At 54.2% G+C, this 11,426-nt stretch overlaps 3 protein-coding genes across 3 annotated transcripts; 2 read left to right on the top strand and 1 right to left on the bottom strand.

The window, feature by feature from the left end:
• Positions 1-180: 180 nt before the first annotated feature.
• Positions 181-1,259, top strand: CH63R_12230 (Archaeal flagellin n-terminal-like domain-containing protein; the record flags this gene model as incomplete). The annotated part of the gene is made up of 5 exons (XM_018307204.1): positions 181-213; positions 270-479; positions 536-833; positions 905-1,057; positions 1,120-1,259. The coding sequence occupies 5 exons, from the start codon at positions 181-183 to the stop codon at positions 1,257-1,259; spliced, it is 834 nt and encodes a 277-aa protein (XP_018154045.1).
• Positions 1,260-6,119: 4,860 nt separating this feature from the next.
• On the top strand, positions 6,120-7,020 carry CH63R_12231 (Polysaccharide lyase family 3; the record flags this gene model as incomplete). Its single annotated transcript, XM_018307205.1, has 4 exons — positions 6,120-6,481; positions 6,561-6,660; positions 6,723-6,776; positions 6,844-7,020. 4 exons carry the CDS (start codon positions 6,120-6,122, stop codon positions 7,018-7,020), a joined length of 693 nt encoding a protein of 230 aa, XP_018154046.1.
• A 636-nt stretch (positions 7,021-7,656) lies between these two features.
• CH63R_12232 (glycoside hydrolase family 79 protein) lies at positions 7,657-9,501 on the bottom strand (the record flags this gene model as incomplete). Its single annotated transcript, XM_018307206.1, has 1 exon — positions 7,657-9,501. One exon carries the CDS (start codon positions 9,499-9,501, stop codon positions 7,657-7,659), a length of 1,845 nt encoding a protein of 614 aa, XP_018154047.1.
• Positions 9,502-11,426: the final 1,925 nt, after the last annotated feature.

Raw genomic sequence — 11,426 nt, forward strand, 5'->3', positions numbered from 1 at the left:
CTCACTGTCCTGCCACTCCCTGCAGGCTTATTACATTCCCTGCTTCCACCGGCGAGCGGGACATTTTCCCGGTGGCGTTCACGTTTATATGATTTGGGATGTTGCCCCGGGAGTTGTAACAGCTGTGTCAAGACACTTCCCTTCTTCATCGTTTTCAGCTTCACAGCCCACCCAGTCACGATGGCGTACTTCATCGACGGAAAGGATTGCATGGTGAGCAATTATGCCAGCCCTTGGTGGCCGACTCCACTGACAACGAACGCATCTAGATATCCGAATGGATTCTGCTGGCAGCATCCTATGTGTTCGTCGGCCTGCGGGTGTACACTCGCCTCTTCCGCTTGCGCGAGAAGCTGGCCTTGTCCGACTACCTCCTCATTCTCTCGGCCTTCAATGCCCTTGGCCTGATCATCTGCGACACCTTGACGTACCAGCTCGGTGTCATGGACAACTGGGAATCCTCCGTTGCTCTGTCCAAGGTAGCCCCGACTCTTCTACAATGCTGCTGTTTATACATGACTGATTCTCTTTCAAGATTTCCTTCGCGTCCAACTACTTCTACGATGTAGGCATGGGTTTTCCGAAGATGAGCATGCTGGCATTCTACTGGGCCTACTTCCCCGCCGACACCAGCCCTGCGATGCGCAAGGCGTTGTGGGGTATCACCGCCTTCGTCTGCCTTTCCTACATGGCGATCCTTTGGGACGACACGTTCTTCTGCGGCAAGGACGTCTCCGTCCAGTGGTCTCAAGAGGAGGGCGCCTGCAGTGTCTTCTACGCGCCTGAGCCCTTCATCCTCAACTTCACTCTCAACCTAGCCTGCTACGTCTTTGGTAGGTGTTTCTTTCAACTCAGCCCGCCTCCAAATGCACCATCAAGGACTTGCTAACGGTGTCTTGCGCAGTTTACGTCCTTCCTCTCACCCTTCTGTTCCAGGGTGTTCTCCAGCCGTCCAAGGGTCTCACCATCGCTTTCGTTCTTGGTCTCCTGACAATCTTTACCACCATCGTCCGCTTCATCACTCTCAAGGTTGGCACGGGACAGGAGAATCTTGTCTGTAAGTATACTTGCTCTTTCTCGTGCGCTTCCCTGTGTAAAAATCTGACAGTCGTACAACAGACCCTCTCAGCATCCTCGAGATGACCCTCGCCATCACTGTCGTCGCTCTGCCTGGCCTGAAGCCTCTTCTGGAACGATCATCCAAGAGCCCCTCGTTCGAGACGGTCGAAGTCGATAACCAGACGAAGAACTTCTCCTGAACGAGACACGCAACTTGCGCACCTCTATCTGTTGATTATAATGAGCATGGTACCACGCTATTCACTGCCTGCTGCGGTAGTAGGTCTATTCCATGCGTCAGGCTGTCCTTCACTAGGTGAAACCTAGTACATACATGTACATATTTAAGTTGAGGGCGACTTTTCGTGGCGAGGAATACGCTGTTGTGAAGACTTCTCAGTTAGACAGAAGCCATAATATCAACCAATCCCACTGTTTGACAGGATATTCTCTAAACAGTTCAGCCTATTCTCCGGGTTAGTTATGGCAAATGACGCGCAGCGTGCTTAATGCCTTTTGTCTATGGATATGAGCGGTTGATGTCATCGTGATTTTAGGGGAAGAGTCTAGAGTTTGTCGCTTTAATGAAAACGCTTGATGTGCCAATCGATCACTTAGTATTCCCTGGACTCGGAGTATCTGCGTTAGCGCAACTATCAATGTATGTTCTACACGAAGGAGGACGTAGACATGTCTTAAAGTTGAAGGCGTTTACAGAATAGATGTCGAAGTTGTATTCCTGCGATAATGGAACCACGTTTGTTGTCAATGTCAAAGACATACTCACATCGATAAGTGATGATGGGGCCGACAAGAAGCATCGGTGGAAGCCTTGACTTCAAAGTAGCCATGTTGTTCCCATGGTATGTTTGGAGTTCCAACTGTCTTAAAATGCAAACCAGAAGCTGCTATACCAAACAGTGATTCAAAAGGAGTGGAAAGCCCTCAGACATCTGAAAATCTACCAATCGAGTCCAAGTATCTCGTTGGCCGACATCTGCTGTGTTGTCCCTCGTCATTGATTTCCATCCCAGATTAGCGTAAGAGGTCTTGACTTCCGACAAAGGTTGCAGTCATTCTGTTGGATGTAAACTTACCCTCGACAGGAATTATGAAGATATTCGGTCCACGATCTAGTCTGTTGGGAACGTAAGAGGAAGTATTAAGCATGAGTGATCTTGATCACTTGGTTGCGGCAAATTGTTCAATCAAAGTGACTCGCGAGTAGAATTGTGACACATCGTCAACCCTGCCCTTTCTTAAAGAAGATCTGCGTCGACAGTGCAGAAGGAACAGACTGCCGGCAGATCATTTGACTACGAAAACCGTATTCTCCCAGTGTTTGGCGGCCCGTCTTCGCTGGCAATCGTCGCTCCAGGGTCCAGCTGCGAGACCATCACGCATCGCAATCATATGACGCCGAAAGCTTGGCTCGCAGAACCCGAGCGGTGAATGTTGCTCGGATCCGCGACCTGGAGGCCCATTTCTGTGGACAAGTGTCCATCTTTATTTCTCTAGCTTAAACTTTCGTTACGCTATCACCCTTGGCTTCCCAGCGCCGAATCAGGGTTGAGAATTCTTTGGATGGTGACACTGCAAGTCTGTGGGTGCTGCAGAGGCCAGTGGAGAACCGAGTGACCTGGCACCTCAACCGCTGCCGGCGCTCGTCTCCGGGCCACAACATACGGATTGCTTTCACAAGACTTGTGCGATGAACGGCTGTCCTATGCTACTAACAACCAATATCGCAAGCACTTTGGGCTTGCGCAGCTTAAACACACACAAGCTTTCACTACGGAAAAAGTATGATGACGGACGGCAAAGTCCATGCGGGTGATTTAATGTTAAACTCCGTCAAGGATGACATGGGATCAGTAAGCGGTAAGTCAAAGCACCCACTTTTGGGCCACCCCCACATATGGGCCACCCAAAAATGCCTCATCACCAACCTCCTCCTTCATCCTCCTCCAACTTCAAACTATCACATCTTTTTCCAACCTTATGCAAATGGCCTCATCTTTTTAGGGCACCTTATTCTAGGCATTATGAGCCAGTATACAGAAAATGAAGTCAATCAAGCGCTTGAGGCCATTTCGAACGGTCAGAGTGTCAGGAAGGCTGCCCAGCAGTATGGTGTGCCAAGGTCTACCCTTCAGCATCGTCTTCAAGGCACCCAGGCAAGGGCAGCAGCATTTTCTGACCTGCAGAGGCTCACAGTGAGCCAGGAGGCCAAGTTGGCTGAATGGGTGCGAATCCAGCATGCCCTTGGGCTTCCTCCAACCCATCAACAAGTGAAGCATTTTGCAGAAAGAATCCTTCATGCCATAGGGGATACCCAACCTATAGGGAGAGGCTGGGTCCAGGCCTTTATAAGGAGGAATCCATCAGTCAAGGTCAAGAGAAGTTGCCCTATTGATTCAAGACGTGTTAATGGGGCATCTACTGAGGTCATCAGGGACTGGTTCAAGCATCTCGCCATACCAGAGATCATCAGCATCAAACCAGCCAACAGATATAACATGGATGAGACTGGTATCCTTGAGGGCCAGGGATCTAATGGGCTGGTGCTGGGGATGTCTGAGGCGAAGTCTATCCGCAAGAAACAGCCTGGATCAAGGGCATGGGTGTCTATTATTGAATGCATCTCTGCCCTAGGCCACAGACTTCATCCCCTTATTATAGATAAGGGTAAGACAGTCCAGCAGCAGTGGTTTCCTCTAGATCTTAGCCCTTATGAAGGCTGGCAATTCACAGCAACTGAAAATGGCTGGACAACAGATGCTACTGCAGTTGAATGGCTGCAGAAGGTGTTTATCCCTCAGACTGTCCCTCAGGGCAAGGGGGATAAGGAGGAGGCTAGACTATTGATCCTGGATGGGCATGGGAGCCACACAACGACTGACTTTATGTGGTTGTGCTATATAAACAACATCCATCTATTGTTCTTACCGCCACACACCTCCCATGTCCTCCAGCCACTTGATCAAGCAGTCTTCAGCCCTCTTAAGGCAGCCTATAGGAAGGAGCTTGGATACCTTAGTCTATGGAATGACTCTACTATTGTAGGCAAGAGGAACTTCCTAGGCTGTTATTATAAGGCTGCCCTTGCAGGTATGACGATGCAGAACATCAGAAGTGGTTGGAAATGGACAGGGTTATGGCCTGTCTCTATGGCGAAGCCTCTGATGAGCTCCCTCCTACTCCCAACAACACCAAAGCCATCAGCATCGTCAGATCAGGTCAGCAAAGGGCAGTCTAGGGGCAAGGAAGCTGAAGGATGGGCATCTGCGTCGTCTGCAGTGGCATGGTCGACGCCAAGGAAGATGAAGGATCTGTCTGGCCAACTGAAGCTATTCACAGAGTTGGATAATGATGCGCATACCCAACGCCTCCTTTTCATGAAGGTGAAAAAAGGCTTCAGCGAGCAGGCCTATGAGCTGGCCACTGCCCAGCATAAGCTGGAGCTTCTGCAGGCCCAAGTTACCAACACTGCAGTAAGGAAAAGGAAGGCAGTTCAGATCAACCCAAACACTAAGTTCGCCAACATCAAAGACATCCAGAAGGCTCAGGTTGAGGCTGGCGATAAAGAGGATATCACAGATGAGTCCAGCGAGGCTGATTTACCTAGTGAGGCTGAAAGCTGTATTGTGGTGGCATCTAGGTGCAGTCAATAGTTAATTGAACATACTGGTGTCGATGGGAATACCCTCATTTTTGGGTGGCCCATATGTGGGGGTGGCCCAAAAGTGGGTGCTTTGACTTAGTAGCAGAGTCGGATCTTCACCCTTTGCACGTTGTGCCAAGAAGCCAAGAGGGCCTCCTATAAAGTGATATGTGGGGCGTCAACAACGCGTACCAGCCCCCGTGTTTCACGGACAGGGGAGTGTGATGGCTCGGGGCATGTTGAATGATGAGAAGGTAAAGAGATAGAGTAGAGAAAGAGAAACAATCATGAAAAAGAAGGCAGCATGGAAGATATCGTTGAATACAGACATTATATATGGGCCACGCTAGGTTCGTGTGTCGTGAGCGTGGTCAGGTATCCTCGTCAACTGCAAACTCCGAGCTTTCGCACGGGAAGACTATCAATATATTGCGCGCGTCGGAACAAAGCAATTAACTTGCTCCCGCTCTTTCCGCGGAACTCTAGCAGCTTTAGACATTGAACGCAAACAACACGGATCTCCACAGGCACTCTATTTGACTTTGAAGCCTCCCTTCCCACGACTGACCCGAAATCGAGAAAATAGGAAACAAGCATCCCAATGGTCAAAAAGGCCCCCTCGGGTAAGCCTCGGTGGCAGAAGCCCAGTCGAGATCTCCTATTGCAACTTTCAACATGATGCTCTGGTGTCTCTGGGCGTTGCGCCAAGAGTGGCAGTGCCCAGACCCTTGCGGGCAGACTGGGCAGCGATCGTCCCTTTGCCCCGACGTCCGGCGCCGGGAGCACCCCCATCGGGCGGTGATCTTGTCCGGTTCCTGGGCGCGGTGGCCGGTCTTGGCGCAGTTTCGAAACGGGCTCCCGTTGGAGTTTTCCCACGTGTAATATCGGTTTAGATTAAAACCACTAACAAAACAGGTTCCCAAATTGATTGCGTCCCGTCCCTGTTGCGAGGGGCTGTCGTGGCACGGGAGGGGGGGACTCCTTGACGACTGTTGTTGAACCTGACGGGCCCTCGACGACGCAGTGACACGTCGAAATCATGAACGACAATCAGTGGGCCGGACAAAGCACTATGCCGCACGGGTTGTGGAGGAAGTTGAGGAATCCTCCCGACAGCCAAGCCCTCCTTAATTCTCCTATCGGTCTCTGTTGTGAGACTCGATGGGTGGAGGGGAGGGAGAGAGAGCGATCATCCATCACTCACCTAATCATGTATGGTTGGGAACACCAAAGATATAAAGCATAGAGCCGTCTTCCTCCCCAGCTCTCTCTCTCCCGAAATTCAAGTTGCAATATCAAGCTCTAATCACAACATTCATTCACTTGACCGCCGCTCTCATTTTCAACTTAGTCTCCTTCGACACCGTTCGTTCTCTCACACGCTCTCAACTTCACCATGCGTACCGAAGCCTTCAAGCTCCTCGCGACCCTCGCCGTTGCCTTCCCCACCGTGTCCGCCTGCGTCGGCAAGGACGCTCTCCCCTCCGCCACCGAGACCATCAGCAACTCGGAGCCCATCGAGGTCGCTGCCGGCGAGTCGTACGACGGAAAGCTGGCCCGCTTCGACCGTGGCTCCGGCGCCTGCAAGGCCCAGACCGAGGGCGGTCAGAAGGACGCCGTTTTCATCCTGCGCAAGGGCGCCACCCTGAAGAACGCCATCATCGGAAAGGACCAGATGGAGGGCGTCTACTGCCTCGGCGGTGGCTGCACCATCGAAAACGTCTGGTTCGAGGACGTCTGTGAGGACGCCATCTCAATGTAAGCAGTGACGCCCTGTGGGCATACTTTCCATGTCGTTTGGCCTAGACGAAAGAGGATGTACTGACCTCCCCTACAGCAAGGAGGACGAGGCTGGCACCGAGACCCGTATCATCGGCGGTGGTGCGTACAAGGCTTCCGACAAGGTCGTCCAACACAACGGCTGCGGTAGCGTCAGCGTGAGTCTCCCTACCTTACTGTGTTATCTTTGGTATCCTGCAGCCTACTTACCAGAACCCAGATCTCCAACTTCTACGCCGAGGACTACGGCAAGGTCTACAGAGCTTGCGGCACGGTAAGTCTTGACTCGGACAGCGATACCACCCTTGGCCTAAACGAATCAACTAACAAAAACCCCATAGTGCGACGCTTGCAAGCGCACCGTCACCATCGAGGGCGTCTCTGCCTACGGCGGCGGCGAGATCGCCGGCATCAACGAGGAGACGGGCGACGAGGCCACTCTCGTCAACATCTGCACCGATGCCAAGACCCCGTGCCAGCTCTACGACGGCCCTGGCACCAAGTCCGGTACTTGCTAAGCTGTCTCGCGTAATGAATGACCCGGTCTACCTATCCTCTTCGGAATCAACCCTCACTTGCACAGCTGTGACGTTTGGTTCCACGGTAACGGGATTACCTGCGCTCCTGAAATGGAGTGGGGATAGTCGGCCGATTCGTGTATATACTTCTTTCCAACATGTTCATAGCCAGGCTTTATGACCGAGCAAGGTCTCGTGTGTGTAAATACAGCCCCAAGGAGACGGCAAACCCACAGACTTCTGTTATGTGACCTGGTGACACGTAGCGATTGTTTTATACTCCAGCAACGTAGACCACGAACTCGAGTCCGACCTCAACAATAGTCAGAAGGAATCTTGGGCTGGCGACCACTCGGCTCGTCGTCTCTTTGACAACTGGTAGAAGCTCACAACGTTGACACAAGTTAGGAGTGCACAAACAAAGGCAATGGATGTATCGTTCCCGTGTTCACAGCAGAGACGAGAAGGTTTTCGGTGTAGTTGGCCAAAATATTCTTTTCTGGTGTCATTACAGAAGAGACTAGTCATTATGTTTACAAGGTAGATGCGCCGGAAACAGAAAAAGAAAAAAGAAAAAAAAAAGCCCCAGAAAAAACAAAAGGCTAGGTATCATCATGTTCCCATCACCAACCAAGTCTACAAGTAAAAGACGCCAATGCTAAGTGCCAAACTCCACGCAATGCAAGTGTAGATACTCTTCCCGAACAGCGCCGCCGCGCCCGAATCATCACCGTCCCCGTCGCCGCTCCCGCCATCCGACGAGGCGTTGTTGCTCGGGTCCCCCGAGGAGCCCGGCGTGGAGCTCGTCAGCGAACCGACGCCCTGCGACGACGTGGCGAGCGCGCCGCACGCCGCGTCGTCGGGCTCCCCACTGCCGACGCGGCCGCCGATGGTGGCGACGACGGCCTCGGAGTCGCGGACGGGGATGCTCGCCCTTCCGTCGCTGCCCACCTCGACGGTGACGTCCTCGTCCGAGACCTGCGTCAGCGTGCCGTCGTTGCCCTGCTCGAAGCTGATGCCGTTCCACGTCGTGCCGCTCGTGGCGTCGGCGCCGTCGCTCGTCAGGTAGGACAGGTGCAGCGTCTCGCCGGCGAGGGAGGAGGGCAGCGTCACGTCGACGGTGATGCTGCCCTTGGCGGACTCGGACACGTTGGCGACCTTGCCGTTGAGGACGACGAGGGAGGCGAGCGCGTCCCCTTGGTAGACGGACCAGGCCTTGACATACTCGTTGTAGCCGGCCGGGTAGTCGGCGATCTCGGCCTGCGCGACGCGGGCCTTGCACGAGCGGCCGATGGTCTGGGCGAAGGCGGCCATGCCGTAGTAGAGCGGCCGGACGAAGCGGTCGCGGCCGAACATGGCCGTCGGCTGCCAGGCGCTGGCGTTGCTGTCGTACGTCATGTGGAACTGGACGGACGAGATGTTGATCGTGGTGGCGTAGAGGAGGAAGTTGAGGGTCCACAGGGCCGAGGCGAAGGTGTCGCTGAGGCCCTCGACGCCGAGGGGGCCGACGACGGACATCTCGCGCAGCGCGAACGGGTGCGTCGTCTGCTCGGCCTGGTCGATCTGGGCCTCGATGGCCGAGTCGAACTGGGCCTTTGTCGTGTCGAAACGCATCATGTAGTCGAGCGTCAGAGGGTAGGGGAAGGCTCCGACAAAATAGTAGTAGTTGTGCTGGTTCCAGCTCGTGACGTAGCCGACGTCCGAGTTGTTGGCCTTGTCGTCGATGCCATAGTCCACGAGGTCCTTGATCTCGAAGCCCGTGCCGGCGACCCAGGCCGTCGACGCCGAGGCCTCGAAGAAGTTGCTGTGCAGGCCGCGGGGCTCGAGGACCTCCGCCCAGACGGCGTCGGCGCGCTCCCGCCATTCCTTTGTGTACTCGGACCCGGACCACGAGCCCCCGGACCGGAAGCCGTTGTCGCCGTACAGGTCCGGCTCGTTCCCGAACTCGAAGGACATGAGGTTGAGGTTCGTGCATCGGTCGATGATCTGGGAGGCCATGGTGGTGAGCTGGTCGAGGTAGTCGGGCTCGTCGTATCCCAGGTTCAGGCCCCAGGTGATGGGCGTGCCCTTGGGCATCCGGTTGGCGATCTCCATGAAGCGGGGGCCGATGATGAAGTTATCCGCTGGCACGCTCCCCGACGCGGCCGGCCGCGGGTTCGGCTTGACGAGCCATTCGTCTTGCGAGTCATCATAGATGACGTAGTCTTGCGTGTTTCCTCCCAGCCGCACGTACGGTGGCCGGCCGGTGAAGTTGGCCAGGTTGTTGAGCAGGTTGATGGACAGATCGTTTGGTGTCTCGTCGCCCATGAAGTAGTAGAGGTGGTCGAGCTCGATGCCGAACCCGGCGAAGGAGGGGTCGACGGTTGTCGAGACGTTATTGGGGGCCTCTTCGGAGAGCGTCAGGGACAGCACGTTTTCGGCGGCGAAGGCGGCGGAGAGGAGGCCGCAGCCCACGAGGAGGCGACTCTGCAACGGCGCCATTTCGTACAGCGGCCGGTAGTTGCGAGTGGCTTGGTTGATGAGAGGGCAGCAGGGCTGGGGGAGGGCGAGTATTAAGCAGTGTGGTCTACCGTTTCGAGAGCATCGTGAGAATGGCAGCGAGAAGCGGGACGAACTAATGTCTTTAATAAAGAACCTTGGTTCGTGGGAACTCGACCAAGAGCGGGCGGGCTTCGTCGACTTGCACACAAAACCCCCATCACACACATGCCCATTTCATCATTGCGGTGGATCGCAAAGCTGGTGCGTTTGGGGGCCTCGTCGTGCGTGTGAGCGAATGAGTTGGTGAGTGAATGAGTGAGTCGAAAACCCTGGCTGGTCACTCGTCAGAGGCCGTCCTGGTTGGTACCAAGACTTGGGCGTTTGCCCCAGTCTGACGCGTACTCCGTACATACGCTACATCAATTCGAGAGTAGGCAAGCGTTTGGACGGTTAGAAGAGTCCCCAAGTCTGAAAATGATGCCGCTGAACCCAGTTTTCTTCCTCAAAACGGCGTGGCAGATTTGTTTTGGGGACTCTTCACCGAGTCCAAACAGACAGAGCCACGGCTGCCACGAGAGCCCAGACCGCGCGCCGCGAGAAAACCATGCCTGTTTGGGCGTCTTCGATGCCGTCGGTACCGTGATTGCGACAGCCGGCTGGTGGGTTCATGACATCAGGGATGGATTGCACCCCCTGTTGGTTCGGTGGGCCAAGCGTTGGCAGGCCGCAGGACTGGCACATTCATTCCATTGTGGGTGTTTTCCCGCCCCGCAAGAGCGCAGAACCGTACTTCTTGGGTGAGGTGACAGGGAACGCGATCGGTGATGTCAAACAGACGTTGGTCGGCGGTTTTTGCGCAGAGACAACACAGAAACAAGCCATGGAGAAAAGAGGGGGACGGTCCAGGATGGGGGTTTTGTTTGGCCCGTTTTGGCAGTGTCTGGGTCGACAAGGTTGAGTGAGGCCTTGATGTGTTTCTTCGTGCTATGTCATGTTAGTTGTGATGCGGAAGCATGACAACAGCCCGGCGCGACTCGCGAAGAAACCAACCAAAGCTCGGTCGAGTGGGTAGTGGGGTTTACCTCCGATTTGACACAAGTTCTTCGTGAATCTCTTTTTTGTTATTTTTTGTTCATTTTTTACTCTGCGTTGGAGTTTTGGCGCATACCGCAGTGTAACCTCAACCCCTACTCCCGAAGCCGACGCGGTTCGTCTACTTTCGTTCTTTTAGTTCTTTTCTTCAGGTGGCATATTCCCTGTTGTGAGAAAAGACGAATCAACGTAGCTTTTCAGGGGTTCACGAAGAAAAAGACGTCTCTCTACACTTAAGACTGTCTGTCTGCAACTCGCTGAGTGACATTGGCTTCCCCCAGGATGATGATGACGACCTGGAATGGACTGTAATGGAAAGGCATACGTCCGGCCAGTTAGCTTCTCGCGGTGCTGGACTAGATCTCTTCCTTCTCCCGACTCCTGCAGGAACAATGGAACGGCGTGTCGATTACTGTAGATCGTTTCTGCCCCCCCTCTAAAACGAAATTAGAACAAGCTGCTCCACCGCGTGCTGAGGCTGTACACCTCTCTGACGGAGGTTTTCAATGGATCGGATCTTCAGGAGAGAGGCTTGAGAGTTTTTTGGCCTCTGCGTCGAAGCGAAACACCAGAACCACGACATGTTTCTGCGATCCCCTCCGACAGAAAACGCTGCTGACGGCGTTCTGGCGTTCGGCTGGGAAGAGTCGAGGGCGGGAGATTGACCCTCCGATGGAGCGTAAAACCCTTGTTGAATTGGCTGACGTCAACTCTGATGCAGGGGCCCGGACAGCTTCTGGTCACCAGGTTATCCCGGTTGCGCAAATCGCCAAGCAGAGATTCGTCACGAGGGACGGAGTGTTTTGCGCGGAATCCCATGCCCTATCATTGTC

This window comes from Colletotrichum higginsianum, chromosome 8 (genome assembly GCF_001672515.1).
Source record: "Colletotrichum higginsianum IMI 349063 chromosome 8, whole genome shotgun sequence".
In the NCBI taxonomy this organism is placed as follows: domain Eukaryota; kingdom Fungi; phylum Ascomycota; class Sordariomycetes; order Glomerellales; family Glomerellaceae; genus Colletotrichum; species Colletotrichum higginsianum.